General features: G+C 42.8%; 1 protein-coding gene across 2 annotated transcripts in view; it reads left to right on the forward strand.

The window, feature by feature from the left end:
* LOC124721452 (monocarboxylate transporter 3-like) overlaps positions 1-24,382 on the forward strand; it is a 430,925-nt gene that overhangs the window by 302,039 nt on the left and 104,504 nt on the right. For both annotated transcript variants that reach the window (XM_047246436.1, XM_047246437.1), the window contains exon 3: positions 18,496-18,639. In XM_047246436.1, the coding sequence (XP_047102392.1) occupies positions 18,496-18,639 (144 nt within the window). The remainder of the gene's footprint in view (positions 1-18,495; positions 18,640-24,382) is intronic.

The following is a 24,382-nucleotide window of genomic DNA, read 5'->3' on the forward strand; positions in this document are numbered from 1 at the left end:
GAGTCATTCCCGATGTGGAAAGCGTCCTTCCGGATGCCATGAAGAGCACAGGGTGCAGCCAGCTGCAGGTGGTGGCACATGTCGGCACTAATGACGTGTGTCGCTTTGGATCTGAGGTAATTCTCTCTGCATTCCAGCGGCTATCTGATTTGGTGAAGGCTGCCGGTCTTGCTTACGAGATGAAGGCAGAGCTCACCATCTGCAGCATTGTTGACAGAACCGACTACGGACCTTTGGCGCAGAGCCGGGTGGAGGGTCTGAATCAGAGGCTCAGACGGTTTTGCGACCGTGTTGGCTGCAGATTCCTTGACTTGCGCCATAGGGTGGTGGGGTTTCAGGTTCCGCTGAATAGGTCAGGAGTTCACTACACTCAGCTGGCGGCTACACGGGTAGCGGAGGCTGTGTGGCGTGGATTGGGCGGTTTTTTAGGTTAGAAGGCCTTGGGAAAGTACGGGATGGGCTGCATGGCAAATACATGACGTACTTGGATCAAGGAACAGTCGTTTGTAGTTGTAAATTGTTGTGCTGGGAAAGTCCCTGAGCTTCAAGCGCTAATAGAAAGCACAGAAGCTGAAATCGTTATAGGTACAGAAATTAAAGTAGATACTTCCTGGAAGTTATCATGGGCAGAGGTCATTGTTGGCGACCGGAATAAAATAATAATTGGTTCTTTTTACCGACCTCCCATTTCAGATGATACAGTTGCTGAAAGGTTCAAACAAAACTTGAGTTTGATTTCAAACACGTACCCGACACATACGATAATAGTTGGTGGTGACTTTAATTTACCCTCGATGTGTTGGCGAAAATACACGTTTAATTCCGGAGGTATGCATAAAATATCATCCGAAATTGTGCTAAATGCAATCTCTGAAAATTATTTCTAGCAGTTAGTTCATGAGCCCACGCGAATAGTAAACGGTTCTGAAAACACACTTGACTTCTTAGCAACAAATAATCCTGAGTTAATAACGAGCATCAAAACCGATTCAGGGATTAGTGAACACAGGGTTGTCGGAGCGAGATTGAATATTGTAATCCCCAAATCTTAAAAAAAAAAGCGAAGAATAAACCTATTCAAAAAAGCAAATAAAAATTCACTTGACGCCTTCCTGAGAGACAATCTCCACTCATTCCAAATTAATAATATAAGTGTAGACCAGATGTGGCTTAAATTCAAAGAAATAGTATCGGCAGCAATTGAGAGATTTATACCAAATAAATTAACAAACGACGGAGATGATCCTCCTTTGTACACAAAACGGGTTATAACTCTGTTTCAGAAACAACGATACAAACATGCCTAATTTAAACAGAAGCAAAATCCCCAAAATTGGCGATCTTTTACAGAAGCTCGAAATTTAGCGCGGACTTCAATGCGAGATGCTTATAACAGTTTCCACAACGAAACTTTATCTCGAAACCCTTTCAGAAAATGCAAAGAGATTCTGACCGTGTGTGAAGTATGTTAGCGGCAAGAAACAATAAATGCCTTCTCTGCGCGATAGTAATGGAGATACTATCGAAGACAGTGCTACCAAAGCAAAGTTACTAAACACAACCTTCCGAAATGCCTTCACAAAAAATGACGAAGTAAATATTCCAGAATTCGAATCGAGAACAGCTGCCAACATGAGTAACGTAGAAGTAAGCTGCCAACAGGAGTAACGTAGAAGTAAATATCCTCGGAGTAGTGAAGCTAATTAAATCAGTTAATATAAGCAACTCTTCTGGTCCAGACTGTATACCATTTAGGTTCCTTTCGGAGTATGCTGATGCATTAGCTCCATACTTAACAATCATATACAACCGTTCGCTCGACGAAAGATCCGTACCCAAACACTGGAAAGTTGCATAGGTCACACCAATATTCAAGAAAGGTAGTAGGAGTAATCCACTAAATTACAGTCTCATATCGTTAACGTCGATATCCAGCAGGATTTTGGAACATATATTGTGTTCGAACATTATGAATTACCTCGAAGGAAACGATCTATTGACACACAGTCAATATGGGTTTAGAAAACGTCGTTCCTGTGAAACACAACTAGCTCTTCATTCACATGAAGTATTGAGTGCTATTTGCAAGGGATTTCAGATCGATTCCGTATTTCTGGATTTCCGGAAGAGTTTTGACTCTGTACCACAAAAGCGGCTCGTAGTGAAATTGCGTGCTTATGGAATATCGTCTCATTTATGTGACTGGATTTGTAATTTCTGTCAGAGAGGTCACAGTTCGTAGTAATTGACGGAAAGTCATCGAGTAAAACAGAAGTGATTTCTGGCGTTCCCTAAGGTAGTGTTATAGACCCTTTGCTGTTCCTTATCTATATAAACGATTTGGGAGACAATCTGAGCAGCCGTCTTCGGTTGTTTGCAGATGGCGCTGTCGTTTATCAACTAATAAAGTCATCAGAAGATCAAAACGAACTGCAAAACCGTTTAGAAAAGATATCCGAACGGTTCTAAAAGTGGCAGTTGACCCTAAATAACGAAAAGTGTGAGGCCATCCACATGAGTGCTAAAAGGAACTCGTTAAACTTCGGTTTCACTATAAATCAGTCTAATCTAAAAGCCGTAAATTCGACTATATTCATGGGTATTACAATTACGAACAACTTAAATTGGAAGGAACACATAGAAAATGTTGTGTGGAAGGCTGACCAAAAACTGCGTTTAATTGGCAGGACACTTAGAAAATGTAACAGACCTACTAAGGAGCCTGCCTACACTACGCTTGTCCGACCTCTTTTAGGATACTGCTGCGCGGTGAGGGATCCTGACCAGTTTGGACTGACGGAGTACATCGAAGAAGTTCAAAGAAGGGCAGCACGTTTGGCATTATCGCGAAATATGGGAGAGTGTCACAGAAATGATTCAGGATTTGGGGTGGACATCATTAAAAGAAAGGCGTTTTTCGTTGCGACGGTATCTTCTCACGAAATTCCAATCACCAACTTCCTACTCCGAATGCGAAAATATTTTTTTGACACCGAGTTACATAGGGAGGAACGATCACCACGATAAAATAAGGGAAATCAGAGCTCGTACGGAAAGATATAGGTGTTCATTCTTTCCGCGCGCTATACGCGATTGGAATAATAGATAATTGTGAAGGTGTTTCGATGAACCCTCTGCCAGGCACTTAAATGTGATTTGCAGAGTATCCACGTAGATGTAGAGGTAGATGAACACTCCTAACGGTGCACCTCCGCAGCCGACGACCCATGCATTTGCCAATGTTAACACCACGACATCGGCAACTACGACCGAAATGGGCACTCGGCCATCGGCACTGGATGTTGGTACAGTGGCAGAGCGTTGCATGGTCTGATGAATTCTAATACTTTATTCATCATACCGATGAAAGGGCGCGAATCCTTCGTCTTCCAGGACAACAGCACCTTGATACCTGTGCTGCCAGACAGAGACAAACTGGTGGAGTCTCCATTATGCCCTAGGGAGTATTCACGTGGGCATCCAGTGGAGCTCGTGCAATGCACCATGAAAGCCAAGAAGTATCGTTCACTGGTTGCAGACTACGTAGACCCTTTCATGTTTCCTGACGGCAGTGGCATTTTTCAAGATAATGCGCCATGTAACAAGGCCAGGAGCGTGACGCAGGAACACAGTGGCCAGTTCTAGTTGAAGTGCTGGCCAGATCTGAAGACGATCGGACATGTCTGGGAAGTGACTGAACGTGGCGTTATAGGTCATCGTCCCCCTCTCCGGAATTCATGGGAATTAGGTGACTTGTGTGTGCTGATATAGTGCAAACCCTCCAGGGACCTACTAAGGCCTCGTGGCTTCCGTGCCACGACACGTCGCCGCTGTTATCCGTGCCAAAGGTGGACATACCGGCTTTTAGATAGGTAGTCATAATGTTCTAGCTGATCAGTGTAAATTATGATGTAATAATTCATGGTTTTATCACGTGAAGATAATGATTTTATATTTCCTAAGACGACACTGTGAACTCTTTTATGAACCTGATGGTGGTCAGGCGACTGAAACTGCTTGTGTAAATAAAGAATTTTACCAACAGCTTAAGGCGGTAATATGATATTTTTCAAATAATCAAGATTAGTCATGGGGACACGGGTAAACAATAAGTGCCATACCACAGTCATAATACAGGGTTGAGCCGGCCAGGGTGGCCGAGTGGTTCTAGGCGCTACAGTCTGGAACCGCGCGACCGCTACGGCCGCAGGTTCGAATCCTGCCTCGGGCATGGATGTGTGTGATGTCCTTAGGTTAGTTAGGTTTAAGTAGTTCTTAGTTCTAGGGGACTGATGACCTCAGCAGTTCAGTCCCATAGTGCTCAGAGCCATTTGAACCATTTTGAATACAGGGGTGAAATAAAATTTGACTCATCAACTGAAACGTATTTTGCGTTAGATATTCATATGTTTTTAAGAAAATAAATATCTTGTACTGAACTTGGAAGAAAAAAATCCTTATCACATTTCTCACGATAAAAAAAGCATCGGTAAAGAAAGTTTACGATATTAATATAAGCCGATATTTAGAAAGACATTATAGTATGCTCGAGAAAGAGAATGTGAGAAATGCGAAGCAACAGTGTAACATAACCGTGTGTTATCTACCCTACAGGCGCTAACAAGTGCACGTGTATCTCAATACTGTAGGTCAGCGGTTCATCATCCAACTCACGAAGGTGAATGACGCCTCGTGAACGGAAAATGTTACGATCTGTATTAGGACTTCTTACCTCACGAGTGCATGAGCTCTCGGCCTAAGACTTTAACTAGCATAGAGTCTAACGCTACATCCATTGATTGGGACAGTGAGCAAACGACGCAGACATTTAGGTTCTGGTTACTCCAAAAGTGAGACTGCAGGTACCAGTTGCGTGCTGCCTAAAGAATCGGTCCAAGCAAGAAAACTTTATACTGTCGAGGTTGTTACTACAGTCTACTGTCATCCTGAATGAGTGCTCCTACAGAAAAATGTCAGGTTGTGATAATTGGGATCGTCCTAACCGCCAACTACATCTCAGGAGAGGTATCCTTGTTATCATAGCGTTCTTTGTTGTAAAAAGAACCTGTCTAATGGTCACACCCATTATGATGAAAATTAATAATCACGCAGTGAGAAGAGCTTCCACAGAATTCAAATCATCCCAAAATACTTCCTTACGGAATAATCTAAACGCTGTTTTCCTCTCGCCTCGAAGATACATAAAAATTGTTATGGACCTTTTCGAACACAATTAATTAATAACTTAATTTCAAAACACAAAACAATTCTTCAGTTCAGCTGGCTGTCTCTAGTCTTCGACCACACAATTATATTAATATCTGTACCCCTTTGGGCGTCTCACTAACGTTTTGCTGTTTTCCTTATGGTGACTTCGTAGTGTACCAATACATCTGGAACGTCTTATAATCTAGTAGCAAAAGCTTTAGTTTCTTTGTATGTCTCAGGCATTCGTAATAATTAATCTGATATTCTAATGCCTTGCAGCAGACTTTCAGAGCCAGTGAGGCTCAGATCATAGCACCCCTACTTATGCGGTCTTCATAAGGTAATTGGCAATTGTGGCAGTTGCAATTGTACTTACAACCCGGGAACGACACAAGTACTCTGGCTTTGCATTACTCATTTTCAGCCTGGCTGTTAAGCCATGCATTTGATTGTTAAATTGCGAACAATTAACACATTGCACTAGATGCTAACGACAGAGAGTCCTTCCTTTAATAGTGCTGCCTTTCATAGCAGATGGCAAGGAAAGAGTCAACCAACGTTCATTTTAGCAAAAGAAACATAAAGATATCAGGAAGAAAGGTCAAGAGTTAACATCCCGTCGACCATAAGATCAATAGGGATGCGGCACAAGCAGAGATAGGACCGAGATGGGGAAGATAATCCACATGTCTTTTTCCAGGGAAGTCATCGATCTAGGACAGCCACGGAAGACCTAAATCTGAATATCCGGCTGGTTACTTGACTTCCGATCCTCCCGAACGCGAGTCCAGCGTCATAAGCACTGTGCCTCTACGTTTTGTACAGACGCACACGGCACAGTAGCCAACAGAGACCACATACGTATACACCATCCAGTCACTTTAACGTGACCACTGTCTATATGCGACTTCAGCATGCAATAAGCACTCACAGACTGAGGTGGCAGCACTAGCAGTGTAGGGTGCGTAAAGCGTATCGGGGGAACGCGGAAAGCAGGGCAGAGGTTGATGTAATGTGGAAACGGAGCGATTTGTCTGACGTCCAAAAGAGCATGATCATTGGCATTTCTGAAACGTCTACGTTTGGAAACTGTTCGCGTGCCGCCGTAGCTAGAGAATACCGTGAATGGCAACCTACTGCTATCCAAAACCGGTGCCGAGACAACAGTGGTGCATCATGGGGGTGAACGACGGGCGCAGAGGTGTGTCTGGACGAACAGACGTGCACTTGTTGAGCAACTCATTGCCCTGATAAGCAAAGGGGCTACCAACAGTGTCTCATCAACAACCGCCCAATGAACGGTGCTCCGTATGGATCTCTGTAGCAGCGCCTGGTTCATGCACCCATGCTGACTGCTGCTGCCGGCCGGAGTGGCCGTGCGGTTCTAGGCGCTACAGTCTGGAACCGAGCGACCGCTATGGTCGCCGGTTCGAATCCTGCCTCGGGCATGGATGTGTGTGATGTCCTTAGGTTAGTTAGGTTTAAGTAGTTCTAAGTTCTAGGCGACTGATGACCTCAGAAGTTAAGTCGCATATTGATCAGAGCCATTTGAACCATTTTTGACTGCTGCTCAGCGGGGACGAAGGCTGGAATTTTCACCCCAGTATCGCAACTGGACGTCACCTGAGTGGCGATAGATGGCCTTTTCAAATGAATCACGTTTTATGCTCCAGCGGACAGACGGCCATTGGCGTGTGTGGCGTGAAAAGTCTGAAAGAAAACACCCTGCAAGGATCCTCAGAAATATCCAGGCCGGAGGAGGGAGCATTATGGTCTGGGGATTGTTTTCGTCATTCTGAAAGACACAATGGATCCAAAAGTGTGCATCTTTCTTTGGGAATCCTGTCCACCTCTACACACAGTTTTTCCTCGACACAATGGCATCTACCAGCAGGACAATGCAACGTGTCACACTGCTCGCAGTGTACGTGCGTGGTTCGGAGAGCACCACCATGACTTTACCGTACACCCATGGCCACCAAACTCACCGGATTTAATCCCAATCTTGAATCTGTTGAACCACTTCAATCACACTGTATGCGCCGGGGATCCGCAACCTAGAAATCTCGTGCAGCTGACCATGGTACTGGAGTCGGCTTGGCTCCAAATTCCTGTCGGTTCCTTCCAGACCCTCACTGACTCTCTTACTGCACGTCTCGTGACTGGGTAGTGTACTTCACTCGAGTCTCTTTCCGACGTTCGATCTGGGAATTTGAACAGCAAATCTCTCCGTCCTGCACATTGTATCTCCTTTTGATGTCTGAGCATCTCCGTAACACCCTCGAGTTTACTAAACGACCCTGTGACGAAACGAAACGCTCTTCTTTGAATATTCTCTATCTATTCTCTATGCTACTCTGTAATGGTTCCAGACTGAAGAACAATACTCAAGAATCGGTCAAACGAGTGTTTCGTGAGCAACCTGTTTCATGGATGAATGACATTTCCTTGAAATTTTCCTAATGATTCTCTATCTGACATCTGCTTTTCCTACAGTCTGTCGTATGGGGTCATTCCACTTACGGTCACCCTGGATGGTTACTTCTAGGTATTTGCAGTAGTTACTATTTTCAAATACTTGTCACCAAAAGTGTAACCGAACAGTATTGGATCTATTAATGCGCAGTACGTTTTATTTATTTACGTTCAGGTTCAGCTGCCAGTCCCTGTGCCAGTCATCGATCATCTGCAAGTTTTTCTATCTTTCGCTACAGTCTCCTAGCGATCGCAAGCTGACAACAGCTCAGTCCACAAGTAGTTTCTCGGAGCCTTCCACGTTACCCACTACGTCATTAGTATAAACTATAAATAGTAACGGTCCTATAACACTTTCCTGGCGTACTCTCACAATTACCTTTACATTTGTCGATTTTGTCCTTAACGGAACGACGTGCTGAGTTTGATCTGCAAGCGCGTATTTTGTTCACTAAACTATAAGGCGGAGTACTATAGAACGCCTTCCGAAAATCGAGGAACACGGTGTCAACCTGAGCGCCTTTGTCTACGGCGCTGTGTATCACATGGACCAACAGAACCAGCCAGATTTGTCAATGTCTCTGTTTTCGAAGTCCATGTCGACTTTTGTAGAAGAGATTTTCGTTCACTCCTAAGCTGTTTAAGTTTCTCTATTCTGCGACCGCTTCTCTTAATATCTGCAATTTCGGCATTCGTGCGATGTCTGAAGGAAGGAACCGTATTACATTCTTCCGCAGTGAAACCATGTCGGAAGGCCGAATTTAGTATTAAGGCCTTCTTTCTGTCATCTGCTTCGCTGCCTGTATGCTCACTGAGCAACTGAACAGATGATTTCGACCTCCTTACTGACTTTACATTAGACAAGAACTTCTTAGGATTTTTAGCCATTTAGTTTGGTAAAATTTAAAAAAAAATGACGACGCTTTGTTGTTATTTATGATACTTCTCGCACCGTTCTCCTCATCCTCATTTTGGCTTCATTCAGCTTCCGTTTGTCTACCAGACTCTGACTTCGCCAAAATCAGAGATGAAGCTCTCTTTCCTTTAGTAGCAATTTTCTAACACTGTTATTAAACAATGGTAGGTCTTTTACGTCTCTCGAAACACTTCTCAGTATATAATTGTTCAAAGCTTATTGTACAATGCATTTGTGTTTTACGCATTTGCGCTCCACGTCTTCGTCCTCAGAGCTGAGTATTTTATGATAGTAACTTAAGTACCCAGCAGTTTGTCTCCTGTCGCTGTTGGTAACCAAAATTATTTTCCTATCTTTTTTTGACACTCCCTGTAATACCCGTCGTCATTGATGCTATCGCAGTCTTGCGATCACCGATTCCCTATGCGGGCTTTCAAAATAACTACGCACCCTCCGACTCAGAGTCGTAATATTAAAGGTTTTGACTGGTTTCGTTGTCTAGGGGTTGGGATACGTAGTTGCCGCATTACAAGCCAAATACTGCTCAGTCTACAGTATACAATATGAATACACTCATGAATCGAATGGTCGAAGGTTCCTATCACTCGGCAATTGCGAATTAATATATAAATGTATAAATGAAAGATTGCAATTAAATAAAATCTGCAGGTACTATCTTAACGACTTTAAATGATGAGTACGATAGTAGAAGTACTTTTGAGAATGCGGTATATTTCTGCATTGGTGTCGATGGTCCAGCAATTAAATAAAATATAAGTTGAATAACAGGGAAACAATAGATTCCTACAGCACGCAATTAGTTATGTACAACAACACAGCTCGCGAGATATTCACTTCTAAACGCACACTACGTCTTCACTGCAGAAGCCACGGAAATCTCACAAGTGCACAAGTCGGCATTCCGAAGTATTTCTAGTTCCACACTCTCCAAGTCTCCTCCCGCGACTCCCCGTTCGTCCCGCCCAGCACTTTCCGTGTCGTGTCCCGTACTCCCCGTTCACGAGCGCTGTGATTGGCTAGAGTGCTCGCGTCATGTCTGCAAACCCACGCACCCACACACATATTTAAGCACATACGAAATACTGGATTTACATTTAACTATTTGAAATTAAATAAATATTCCTACGGCTGGACCATAAACATGCTCTAACACACATTATTAAATACATAAACAATTAAATAAACATATATCAAAAGAAAAGAAGCAAAGGGTAGGCCAGGAGCCTAATGTCTCTGTGCTTTTTAAAACACAGTAAATAATTGACCAGTTTCTTCATCAATAGCATGTATCTGATATTAACAAAGACATAGATGAATCAATATATTTATAAGCATGCTGCTACCGTTTTTTGTGTAACTGTGGAGTACTTACGGCCTGACGCGATCGAGAGTAATCGGCCACTTTGCCCTCCTATAACTCATGTACTATCTAAGTTACATGCCTGTAATTCATACCAATTTAGGTTTCACTAATAGCTTTCTAAAGACACAGCGATTTACAAAATCGGATGAAGGGTTTATATTTTGGAAATTCGTTGCTGGGTGTTACTTGTATAATTTACCGTCAGATACTAAACTTTAAACTAATAAAGAGATTGAAAATCTGATTACACCATCAAAATCGTCGTGAAAATAATGGTGATATACATTTTTCTTTTTGAGGTATCATGATTCATCTAGCTACTATTAATTTCTATACGAACTGTGAAATGTCTGCCTTTAAGGTTTCACAAAGTCCGCCATCTTTGGCACTCCCCGGCATAGACATCTTCATCGACACAAAGCACCCCTCGTCACAGCGGAATTCCCAGCCATGCGGCCGATGGGCCGCGTGCTGGGGCTACCCCTCTCGTCCGGCTGACGTTTGCCACCACGTGTTTGCTGCCGGGCCCCGGCTCTGACGAGCGCCCAGTGCATTTTCAGGGCGCCACAATTCGCCCGTTACCTCACACCGCCTCAACGCTAGCTTATTCGAAAAGTTTGGGATCGTTACTTACCAGGAGGTCTAGACACTGCCCTCACGTGTTGGTTCGTTAATTATAGGGTCGAAGTAATTTTGAGACAAAACATCCAGAACAATCTCACACGAATCCCTTTCTCTGATACCAGTTTTAATTGCGTGATTGTCCCATACTAGAAACGATAAGATGAAGTCTCTGCCTATTACAGTACCACGATCAGGAAACTTGCATGTGTTAATCTCCAAATTGTCTCTGAAGCGCTCTGCCACTACAGATCCTGACAGAGGTGGTCTATAAAAGCATGCAATTACCTTGTTTAACCTACCTTTTAAACTTACCTTTACCCTGCCTGTTTCATATTCAGAATCTGTAGTAACCTCACAACACGCATAAAATATTCTCGGACGTCTTGTCGGGTCAGTTCTGTGTATAAACTCAAGCTTTCGATGATTACCACCATTGTCTTCTTCAGGGGCAAATAACTGTCGTGTGGGCTTTGGTGTTTTCCCTCCCACCTCTTCGGGGAAATGTGCGGATGGTTTCTTTCGTGGCCTTATATAGCTGATGGACGGTTTCTGATTGGCTGTCGTACGTCGTCATTACGTCATGTTGCAACAGATGGTGTAAACCTCTGATCTGGTGCCCCCAACGCTCCTATAGGAACGAAGAAACGAGGCCAATTTCTCTGTTTCTTCTAGGCGTCAGTAGCATAGCGCGCTTCAACCCACCATTGTGATTATAAGCATTGAAACTATTCTTGCATATTCTAATTTCTGCAGCCTCTTTAATGATAGTACCTCATTATGTAGAAGCCTGGGACAAATATTATGTTTTATAAAACAGTGTTTTTTTGCCCTTTATGAGGCAGTGCTCAGCAACTGCTAATTTCTCGTTCACGTTCTGTACAGTGGTCGGAAACGGAACGGATGGACTGACCGACGTACATCGCCCACCCACATTAATGTGACCACAACCTACGTTCGACTAAACATGCAATAACATTCGCTGTCGGCGGGTGGCAGCACTAGCAGTGAAGGATATATAGAGTGCGTCGGGGGGGGGGGGGGGGGGGGGCAAAGAAACTATGCAGTGAAGTTATCTGATCTAAAGGCTTTGGCTTTCGGGCCAACGGTGGAAGCATTTCCGAAACGGCTAAGTTTGCAAACTGTTCGAGGGCCGCTCGGTTTAAGTATATCGTACGTGGCAAAATGGCACTATACGAAACCGGTGCCGAGGTAACTATGGGGCATCACGGGCCATACATGACATGGGTGAACGACGGCAGCGGAGATGTGTGTGGGTGAACTCCTGATCAACTGACTGTCCGGATAAACAAAGGGGCTACCAACAGTGTCCTCTCTACGTCTGTTCAGCGAACGTTGCTGCATAGGAGCCTGCTGCACCCATGATGACTGCTGTTCATCGGCGACGAAGGCTGGAATTTACACGCCAATATCGCAACTGGACGTCCACTGAGTAGCAACGGGTGGCTTTTTCTGATGAATCACGTGCTATGTTCCGTCGGACAGATGGTCGTTAGCGTGTACGGCGCGGAACGTCTGGCAGCAATCACCCTGCAAGAATCATAGGAAGGGTCCTGGCCGCAGGGCATTCCCGTCTTTCTGAAAGGCACAATGGATCAAGACAAGTAGGCATCTACCCATACAGACTATGTCCACCTCTAAAAACATTTTCTTTTTCCTCAGCACAATGGCATCTACCAGCAGGACAATGCAACGTGTCACACAGTCCGCAGTGTACGTGCGTGGTTCGAAGAACACCATGTTGACTTTACCGTACTTACCTGGCCACCGAACTTTTCAGATTCAAATCCAATCGAGAATCTGTGGGATCACCTCGATCGAGCTGTTCGCGCTGTGGATCCTCAGCTGAAAAACATAGCGCATCTGGCCACCTCACTAACTCTCTCCCTACACGTCTCGCAGCTATCCGCTCTGCAGAAGGTGGTTATTCAGATTTTTGACCGGTGGTCACATTAATTTGACTGGACAGTGTAATTTATTGCTTTCGTGGACCCTGAGGCCGAGACTGTCCTTAACTGTGCGCGGTGGCGCCACAAGCGCAAACATTGACACCATCTATGGCAGCATGACGTAATGATGACGTACTCCCATCAATCAGAAGCCGTCACAGGCTATATAGGGCTACCATAGCAGCAGCCAGCTACAGCCAATTGCTCCTGACGAAGGCGATCGTGGTAACCGTCGAAAGCTTGAGATTTTACGCAGAACTGACCCCACAAGAAGTACGAGAATATTTTATTCGAGAGCGTCGCCTCGGAAAGCTTGGACCTCATACAGCCTCACTAGATATTATCAGATTCTTTACTGCAATAAATACGTTGCAGAAATGGCGTCTAACCTATCCTTGCGCTGTATACGGCCCAGTCTAAATTTAGTGTTTTGCTGCTATTCACTACCTGTTTCAACCGTTTCTAATGCTGTTGTTGTCGTGGTCTTCAGTCCGAAGACTGGTTTGACGCAGCTCCCCATATTACTCAACACTATTCAATCTTCATCTCTGAACAACTACTGCAACCTACATCCTTTTGAACCTGGTTACGGTATTCATCTCTTGGCCTTCCTCTACAATTTTTACTCCCCACACTTCCCTGAAAATTAAATTGTTGATCTCTTGATGTTTCAGAATGGGTCCTATCAACCGATCCCTTCTGTTAGTTAAGTTGTGCCACAATTTTCTTTTCTCCACAGTTTTATTCATTACCACCCCGTTAGTCACATGATCTACCCATCGCATGATCTGCATTTTTCTATAATACCACATTCCAAAAACGTCTCTTCTTCTCTGAACTTATTTCTGTCCACACTTCACTTCCATACAAGGCTACACACCAGACTAATACCTTCAGAAAAGATTTCCTAACACGTAGATCAGTATTCGAAGTTAACAAATTTATCTTCTTCAGAAACCCCTTTCTTGCCATTGCTATTCTACATTTTATATCCTCCCTACCTTAGCCATCATCAGTTATTTTACTGCCCAAATAGGAAAACTCATCTACTACTCTTAGTGTCTGGTTTCCTAATCTAATTCACTCAGTATCGCCTGATTTAATCCACCTGCACTCCATAACCCTTATTTTATTTTGTTAATGTTCATCTGATATCCTCCTTTCACGACACTGTCCATCCCATTCAGCTACTTCTCCATGTTCTGTTTCTGACAGAATTACTATATCATCTGCTGACTTCAAAGTTTTTATTTCTTCTCTCTGATCTTTAATAACTTCTCCAATTTTTTCTTTGGTTTCCTTTACTACATGCTCAACGTACAGATTGAATACCATCGGGGACAGACTACACTCCTGTCTCACATCTTTCTCAACTAAAATTTTTACAAACGTTAAAGACGCTCCAAAATTCCTGAAAACAGATACTGGCAAAATAGCGAGGGTAAAAAGTTCAAATACCTAAGGGAGATAATCCAAGAAAACGCTTTGGAAAAATCTGCAATAGAGAAAAGGTTGCATAAAATGTGGACAGAAAATGGTATCACCAAAGATCTCTACAGTAAAATGTACTTACGCAAAAATGAAAAAATAAAGCATTACAACACAGAAGTGAAGCCAGAGTGCATCTATGCAAGCGAATTCCTGACATTAAACTATAATTTAGATAAATTGGAAGTACTAGAAAATATTAGGACCACAAAACTCAGAAGGTTGGAAATTACGAAGTAATGCTGAAATATAGCAAAATATAGAAAATATTTCAAAATTAATGAGAAAAATAAGACTCGTGTTTTTTGGGTGTTTATTTCGAAAGCAAGACAGTGGATTAACTAATAAGATTTTGAAATATTTGTGGGGTAAGAATTCCACAACAAGTTGGGTCAACGAAGTAAAAAAAGAGTTCGAAAGAAACAAAACAAAAACAGAAGATATAAGAATAGTAATGTCTTTCGGGAAAAATTATTGAAAATGGAAGGATTCCTAGGCGGAGTAGTTAAAAAGACTGCTTCAAAGTATTCTGAAGACCGAAAGAAGAAACCTACAAACGTACCGAGTGTATAGTGGCATTCTTTCCCAACCTTCCTCCTATTTTCCTAAGGGACTCTATTACCCGACCCCAATGACAGAAACCTGTCCTGCTGTGATTGTTCTAACATGGCACGAAAATCGTCCTCTGGCATCGAGGCATCTCGTTCCGGCTGAGATATGTTGCCATCCCTGGGCAGCACATCTTACCTGTTGCTATGGCGTAAGTGTTGCAGCCGTGCGGCCAGTTCCAGCTTTCGCTTTCCGCTCAAACAGGAGAACGTACCGTAGTACGTCACTTATCCTCGAATGAGGACAATGCGCATCGGAAGGCAAAGTGCCGAAGGGGTAGCGGGGGTATTCCAGTGGCATCAGAGGTGTCTCAACTTTCGCCAGTTGTGTCCCATAATTGCAGTAGCTTAGGACAACAGGGTGGCCAACGCTGCTTATAAATGTCTCCAGACGGCAGCAGATTCTCATTGCGTCCGCACACCACAAATACAGTCCCTATCCAATTCGTACTGTGTAACACGGTGTATAAAATCAAGAATACACTAATGACAAATCAGATGGGGACTAATTGAGAAAGAAGCAGGCCACAAAGATTGCAGAAATCAAGTAAATAAAGTAAAACTAGCGCTTATAGCGCGTTATTGTGGAACAAAATGATTCCGTCCGATAGCATTCCTGGGCGTTTCAACTTTATTGCGAATCGCAGTTTCTGAAAAGTGTCTTCACAGCTCTGCGCATTGATTGTGGTTCTACACCCGAGGAACCCGACGAGCAGAGAAACACGCTGTTGCACGATAACGCCCGCCCCAACACTGACAATCGGACGAAGGCTTCGCTTCGGCGATTTGGTTGGGAAATACAGCAACATCCTTCGCATAGCTCGGATCTTTCACCGTGTGATCTTCACATCATTGTTGACCTGAAGAAATACATGCGTGGACGTCGGTTTCAGACGTACAAGGTAGTGCAAGAGTGGGTGCAGTTGTGGATCCGTCAGAGGATGATCGCGTTCTACGAAACAGGAATTGATCGTTTTGTCTCCCAGTGGGAGAAATGTCTTAACGCTTGTGGTGATTACTTTCGAATGGAACCATTCCATGGTCCCGTTGTGGCGAGTGTTCGGTTTTCATTTGACTGTCCCTTATATATTGAAGTCAATAGCTCGTCCTAGCACCTTTGTGGGTTTTCCTGCATTTTACTGTAGTCTTGTAGCGTTGCAACATTCACATTGGTAACAAAATAGTTCGCGAACAGCTTCACGCCTCTTCCGACATTATCCGATAGATCGTCTACAGATACCACGTACAGTAACGCCCTTATATAACTCTCTTGGCGTGCTGCCGTATTTACTTTCACATCAGTTGATTTCATCCCGTTAAAAAACGATATGTGGAATTCTGAGATTAGACAAGCTCGTGTTTTGTTCCCTAAGTAACAGTATGAACTGCACTAAATGTCTTCCGGAAGTCGGAGGCCACAGCACCAATCTGGTTACGGCGCTCTAGATCTCGTGGACGAACAGAGTGAGAGGAGTTTCACAAAATATCTGTTTGCAGAGTCCATCTTGATTACTGTAGATATAATTACATGCATCTCTCCAACTATCCTCCTTTCAGATGGAAGTGGCGCGCGCCTTTTCCGAGTTACTTGGTACCCTTCGTTGGTACAGCGACCTATGACAAATTTCTAATAAAAGGGCGGCGAGTACCTTTGTAGAATCTGCCTATAATCATACAGATACCTTATGAGGTACCGATGTCACTCTCCCATTGAGGAAGCGTAGTTTATTATTTATTTCACTGGCAGTTATCCGAACATCTTCAATTTCGGTGCTCGTGTGGCTATTGAAAGGAGAAACCGTCTTACGACCTCCCGCATTGAAACAATTTCGGAAGACCGAATTCTCTATATTTCGGCCTTCTTTCATGTTCCGGTGCCAGTATGGTCACTGAGTAACTGAACACGTCCGAGAACAAGCTGTGAGACTGAATGAGGCAGATCATCTGAACTACAGGTAACTAGCAATATACTTCCCATATGGGGGTCACCGGCGGTGTTCTTGGAGACAGAGCATGCAGTTCTAGCCCTACACTTGTATGAAACCGGCGTCTTTGAGCTCAAACTGGCTTTTTCAATTTTTCTTGGGCTGGTAGAATATACAGTTGCCCGATAAATGGAAATGACGTATTGATTACACACTATCTTTGCAAACATGTGATTAACACGATGGACTTTTGATTAACAGAACCCAATGAGCTATACTGGACGGTGAATGTTCAACACAAACAGAAGTTGCATCGAGTATATCCTAAGGAAGCGTAATTGTAATCTTGTAAGTATATATAAACGATTTATTAGATTGGATCAACAACACTATTGGTTTCTTCGCTAACGAAGCTGCTGTCTACAAAAACGTGCCGTACAGACTCTCGGCGTGTGGGCAGATGCAGACAATTTCACGGAGTTTCACACTCAAGTTGCCACGCAATCGTGACTTACTTAGTTTCATAACCGAAAAAAGGCCTTTCACACAAATATGTCAATCAAAATATTGTAGCACTATTGCAACCTCATTGTGGAGACATGAAAACTCTACCTGATGAAAGCAACATAGACCTCCTGTGCAGTTTTAAAGTAAAAAGATGTTTCTTTAAAACTGGAATTACCTTGCAGGTCAGTCAATTACATCTGCAGCGCCGAGGGGCGCTTTCAACTGAAACGACAGACGGTCTCAAAAACAGATGTAAGATTGACAGTGTGCATAAAACCTTTATAAAATTATCCTTTTATTTCTTTCAAGGCCTGAATCGATTCTTCATACTTCGCGTTTTCTTTTTAAAGCCAGTGAGATTAGGGAACTGGACTGCCTTTGTCAGAATGTGCCCCTTCTACAACGGGATTTTCTTTTTAAGTGCATCCCCATCAAATAAGAAAGAAGTTACCTTGCAGTATCTTAATGTGGACAGTGTGCAGTCCAGTCCACCAAAAATGCGAGGTCAGCAATCCGTTCCGGATGTTCCAATTTTCGTTCCTGCATATCTTTTTCCTTCAAAAATTCAACAATAGCGAGTTTTAAATCGAAAAATCATTTCAGCCGCCCCCCGTAATTTAACGAACATACTTTGCAGTAATATACGAAGTCTCCATATTCTTCGTTCAGTTCCATTGAAAACTGTTGCAAGTGACAATGGAATAATGTGTGCGACATCAGAAATTTTGTAATTTTTTAATCTTTGATCATCAACTAGATCTTTAAATTCTCTCCGCGTGGTCAAATATGCGGTACTCGTCGCTTATGCGAACTGAGAATTCTCATCCCTCTCTTCTGCCATTCCCAATCATTTTAAAGAATTGTGACTGTAGATTGCTAGACTGCCTCTTCCGTGCAAACAACAACTGGGCCTGTGAACGTTCTTCGTACCACGGAAAAATATCGAAAGGTAAACAGCGTTGACACCGCGATTCGGCGAAAATTTTGCAGACCGAACAATGCCGCACCGCATTGCTAAATGCAATGTCGCGCTGTTCGGGTACTTCCGAGAAGTAACGAGGAAAGCCGATTAACAGGCCGGGCCTGTCATATATGGTAAGAAGGATTACAGTGAACACGGAAAAATTATCATTTTGGGCGAATTATAGCTCCCGGGGCTGGGTAAAGGTTAAGCCTGGATGGGGCCGAAACGACGAATATATTTTAGTTGACAAAATGTGTAAAAGAAAAAGCAGTTAGTCGAAAAATTGAGATTTACGCAAAGCTCATTTGGCAATTATACGAGTTCATATGTATGTACATATTCGTTGTGTGCAAAATTCGAGGGACCTGGACTCGAATCGCGCTGCCGCTTGCGTGCATGTGGTGAATGTGGCCGCTTTGTGTTGCGCAGGGCCGGTGGTGAGCGCGCTGACCAACAAGTACGGGTGTCGCGCCGTCTGCATCGCGGGCAGCATCATCGGCTGCGCCGCCTTCGTGCTCAGCATCTTCTCGCCCAACGTCAACGTCCTCATGCTCACGTACGGAGTCATGGGTGGTAAGTACATCTTTAACCCGACGCATAGCTCCAGCCTTCCCCGCATTTCCTTCCATTTCTTACTCACGTGGCGTTACACAAAAAAAAAGATACTAACATATTCCGCCATCATGGAAAATAAAAGCACTGTACATCACAAACGTGGGCTTCATTTTACTGAACATATTACAATATTTGATATTCACCGTTTATATAAGGCCATAATAAATTAATACAGTCTTCCATATCGTAAGTCATTCACAATACTTCACCGCCAATCGACGTCTCTATATTAAAAAGATGGGAGAACTGCGTATTAATGAACATTATTTACAAGTGGAGGAGAAATACTCGCCATATACTGCGTACCTCTGCTAAGAGGTGGCAGGCTGATTTTTTCTGGTGTTTCGATAGATACTAGCAATTTCGCTTTTGTGTTGTGTTGATGGAGTCATTCCAAATAAATACTAATCATCACTTGTTTCGTGTGACGCCTAGTGGATTTTATGTGCCCATTCGATAAAAAGGTCCCAATCAGTTGCTGCGATATATGTTTCAATAATATGACCTCTAGCACTTATCATATCAGTAACCAGCTGCTCACAACGCCTTTCTTGACCCTCCTCGTATGCCAGCTCGCGCCGCGCTGTCTGTCTGCAGCCTCCAAGTTTGCGTCCTCGTTCATTCACATCGTTAACGCGAATATCGCAATAGACTAATTTAGACCGATCTATCGAATGAGCGTATAAAACGTCATTAAATATAGAACATTTTCTTTGTAACGGAAACAAATCGTAGTGTTCCGTTCACAGTGGGTGCCGTGTGAAACGCGGGGGTGACAAAGTATTTATTTTTTCCGACTTCGTCAACGCATGGGAAAGCGAAATTGCAAGTATCTGCCGAAACACCAGAGAAAATGCGTTTGACGACCTTTGGGAGACACACCTGGTATGTGTCTTGGTTATAGTTTGTCGCTCCGTCTACAACCAGGTCACGGAAACAGAGACCTTGTTTACTGGTACATGAGTCCGCAACGGATGTCGTGCGGTCTTGTTGAGGACAACAACCCGAACTCTGAAGTGTTTAGTGAACTCGTGATCACCCCAGATCTAAGTGACTGAACGTAAATCAGCATCCATTCATACTGGTTATCCGTTTCTTTTTAGATGCATAACACGCTTCCTAAACATGGCATCTCATTTGTAGCTATGCGAACCCACAAACCATTCATCACTGCGGTACATCTTTTCAGTTTCCAGTTTCACACCTTTACTGTCAACAGTTTTCATAAGTGTAACATAAATGTATAGGTTTAGACTGAAGTTAAGGTCAGGATATATTGTGCTTTCGATATTGACAACGTAAGGGACACTGTATTAGACAAGTTTATAATGTTTCTTCTCCGTGAAAGGGAAATTGATGAAGTTTATAAATCATTTGTTCTAAGTCGTGCAGTAGTACTCTGTCTACCAAAGTTGTGTCTATAATGCGAACAGGAACGCGTTGCGTTGAGTTTGCGACCAAGAACTGCCTAATAAATGATAAGAAAATAGTGTACTCGACAAATTATAATGTAACTCCCACATCGCCCCCGGCGTGTACACACACACACACACACACACACACACACACACACACACATATAGTACCCAGGACTATCATCTTCAGAATGATATTTCAAAAATCTTACGATCCAACAAGATCTTTCCACAAGTGCTCCATAAGAAAAAGTTTGGTGTCATGGCTGGTGAACCCACTCCTCATATACGTGGTGAATACACTTCTTGTTTGTAGGCGGTCATTGCCGTCTTGCAGCATGATTTCTCTTGCTCACTCCTCCTTGAATCAACTAAATGGCAATGCGAGATGTCGTCCCAAAATCTCTTGGCAGTCGTGGTGGTACAGGGGTCGAGAAGAGTGCCACTCGAGAAGTGCACAACTGCTGTACAGTATGTATCTTTTCAGGGTTGCTGGATGAATGAGAGCGTATTCTAAAGTTTCACTGTCTAGAATAAACATGGTTCAACTATCCAGAGTAGCTCAGGGGTACAATTTACGTACAAGTAGGCTACTTCGTGAGTTGGCTGTCCATTATAAAGTAAGAAGTAGTGTACACATCAGTGACATGCTAGCACTTTATCCAACTTCATTTAGACTTTCGGTGAGCTTCCGTAGCAGTTAACCGAAGTATTTATGTTTAGGGGAACTTCTTCCAGAGCCCAATGACGCCTGAATTACGGACGCTGTTCCGTCTTTTCTGTAATATGCAGATAAAAGGGCCAAAGATCGCACAGTTTGAATCGTTATTACCGTCTTTATTCGTCAAATGCAAGCCTCATCAGATAATCGTTGTCCTGGTGGCAACGCATTCGGGAGTTAAGTGTTAAAAGCACCGCCCGGTACTGAGCATCGCTTTTAAGCCCCTAACGTGTTGCCACCATAGCAGTGGTTATCTGACGATGCTCGAACGAAACCGGTAACATTGAATCGAACTGTGCACGATTTGTTGTTATTTTAACTGAATGTTAATTACAACGGTCGCTGTGTGCCCGACAGGTGAAGGCTGCGTTTGTTCTGTCATTGCCGGCCGGGGTGGTCGAGCGGTTCTAGGCGCTACAGTCTGGAGCCGCGCGACCGCTACGGTCGCAGGTTCGAATCCTACCTCGGGCATGGATGTGTGTGATGTCCTTAGGTTAGTTAGGTTTAAGTAGTTCTAAGTTCTAGGGGACTGATGACCTCAGAAGTTAAGTCCCATAGTGCTCAGAGCCATTTGAATGATTTTGTTCTGTCATTTCTCTGTTAGCGCCCGTCTCCCTACGTTATCGGACAAATGTCCTGCTCTAGCAGTTGACGTTTTGGCTCATTCGCGATCTGTTTAAGTACTCTGATCCAAATGAGTAGTTAGACCGGGCGAAGTGTGTAAAGTGGAAATTTGACTCGGGAGTACAGTCTCCGGTGCTAGGTCACAGTAGCTTATCATTCCTCACTTGATACAATACCTCACATTAGGTTGTCTATTACGTGCAAAGTATATAAGTAGCAAGTAACACTGTTTGCCCCATTGGGTCTATTAAAGAAACAATGGCACACGCCTAACTAACTAACTAACTAACTTTACATGTTTAGAGGCTCTTCAACAGTATCGGCTAATCACAGTGGAGTATCGTATTTATCTTTGCTTATTTGTCTAGCTAACAGTGCCAAATTACAAACTGTAATATCATATTTAACTGCTTTGTAAAGAAATATAAAAGATGGATCAGCTCGGTGGCAGTAGACGAGTAGTTTACTACAGACATGGCTTAGCACTCAGCAGAAACGACGTAACTCTTGCGTAGGCTTGCGGAAAACGACATGCTGGTACATTTTCAGCAATTGAAGGTACGAATGTAGACGTGAGTGTGGACTCAAATGGCTCCTGCTGTGAAGACAACCATCATAAATTGGGCTTATTTGGAACGAACAAAGATTTGCAGCTTGGCATTGTCCAACGGAGCATAAGTTATCAGTAAATGACACGCACTGTGGATGTTTTCAGTGTTAAATTATTTCCCGGCCGTTTACAACTGATCTTCATCTGATAAATAGTGTCTTAGTATGGCGAACAGTCTTTGACCGTACCTCTCTCTTCTTTCAGACCTCTCATACTTTAGGAGACATGAAGTGAGGATAAGGGCGGCTAAATAACGAAATTCTGATTGTAGCCATTTTTCATTTGTAAGTCATCAAGCTGTTGGAGAGCAACTTCGAGTATCCTTATTTGCTGTTTTGTCTCTACCAAAAGATCAGACCCTCATTTACCACATATCACAACAAATATGTTGAATTAATTTCCTTTTAAATGGTGGAGGAACTTCTGTAGACAGAACGATTAAAGGAACTTCCCTTTAACTGGACTGCACAAATATAAAACAGCTTTACTTATGGAATCAGTAGCATAGAACTTATGAGTCTAAAACGAAATATTTCTCTCATTGGTTTCCTGCATCTAATGTAAAAGCTATTTAAAGGCAATGAAAACAACGTAAATAATAACATACAGAAAAAAAATTATGAATATACAAACACAATATAAAAAAAATTAAATATCAGCTTACTTCATTTTCTCAAAACCTTTAACCAGTTGTTGAGATAAGTTAAGACTCAAGTTAAATCTCCTCGAATGACTGATTTTAAAGATTGAATTTAAAAAATGGATTGGCATCTTTATTCTGGTTATGAAGACTCACTGTGAGCGTAAACTACTATGTTTCCGTACATTTGTTCAATAAGATGAGAAAGGAAAATTTAGATGCCTAGCAGCTATGTACTTCAGTTTCTACCCTGAAAAACAGAACATCTCAATTACCAAACAGAAATAAGGTATTTAGAAGACCAATCTGTACGATCGCATAGTTAAGCTAATAGCTTCAGAAACTAGACGTGGCCATAAATGGAAGGAACTTTACTTGAGAATTTGTGAGCCTTGAAGTCTTAAGAAATGGAAATAATAGCATATAAAAATGAGTGGGAGTTTGGATATTCTGTTTTGGACCTATTCCTATTCACTAGAAGAGTGAGGATGTATATTTCGTTCTTGGCATATCCTCAACTCTCACAAATACTGACATAATTAACAAGTAACGTATATCAGTAAGTTGCATCTCGGGAAAGTCTGAGAGAAATCGAATTTTTCTGCCGTGGAATTATCATTAAGGCATAACCTTAATGTTCTACTTTTCGTTGTCATCAGAAGGTCGTGAAACACTGGAAACTGTTTTACTTATTTATCTCTACAAATATCTCAGTATCGTGACCAGTAAACTTACTGTCAAATAATGTCATTCAGATGTATAAAACTTCCACTTTAGTAGGATTTGTAAGATTATTTACCGTGATTCGTAATACTCACGGAAAAATAAGTAAAATTTCCAATTCATGTTACCATTCTTAAGACTAATTTCATTTCTCCCTAATTTACTTATAATAGATACAGTTGTTCCAACTGAAGTTGTTCAGTTAGACTACAAGCCGTGAACTTCACAAATTACTTCATTCAGCTTTCATGAAAGCGCTTTGTAGCTTAAAAAGTGGTCTCCTCTGGACGTAAAAACTCTTTTCTGACACAGTACTGTCAAGATAACTCCTCAGACGGGTCTTCCTTTTCACGTTTGTTTATAGGTATTCCAAAAATTTACTTCGGTAAACCTCCAGTTTTCCTTGTATTCTGTTCCGCAACTCAGATCACATAGGCTCCTTTCGAGCCAGGAACACTTCTTCGTATCGTACGTAATGAATAGCCATTTTAGGAAATGAGAACTTTGAAGGGGAAGGAACAAAATACGTTCTTTTATTTTTTTGCTGTCAAATGTACAGGTTTTTCAGAAAATTTACGTCAGAGTCTTTTTCCGTGTCAGTGCTGAAATCCTTGACTCTTACAGCCAGGGATGATGGACAGCCCGTCAGTTACTCGCCCATGCGTCTCATCCGTGGCGCTGTTTCCTGCAGACGTCTTACACGTCGCATCTGTGAAGTGGCTCTTCAGCTATGAACGGACAGAATTACGGGACAACATTTAGTGAAAACAGTTTACATTTTGCGATGAGTCTGGGCACAGTTGTTTGTGAATAATAGTATCGAAATCAGAAGATTGTTATCTCCTCTTAAACGGGCAAACACTCTAGTCTTGCCTACGCGCACATACAAGATACTAGCGACCAACCCCGGTTTCACACGTGTGGCACTAAGTACGTACGAGCGAACTACTTGTCTAGTGTCTATCTGT

Source organism: Schistocerca piceifrons, chromosome X, assembly GCF_021461385.2.
Source record: "Schistocerca piceifrons isolate TAMUIC-IGC-003096 chromosome X, iqSchPice1.1, whole genome shotgun sequence".
In the NCBI taxonomy this organism is placed as follows: domain Eukaryota; kingdom Metazoa; phylum Arthropoda; class Insecta; order Orthoptera; family Acrididae; genus Schistocerca; species Schistocerca piceifrons.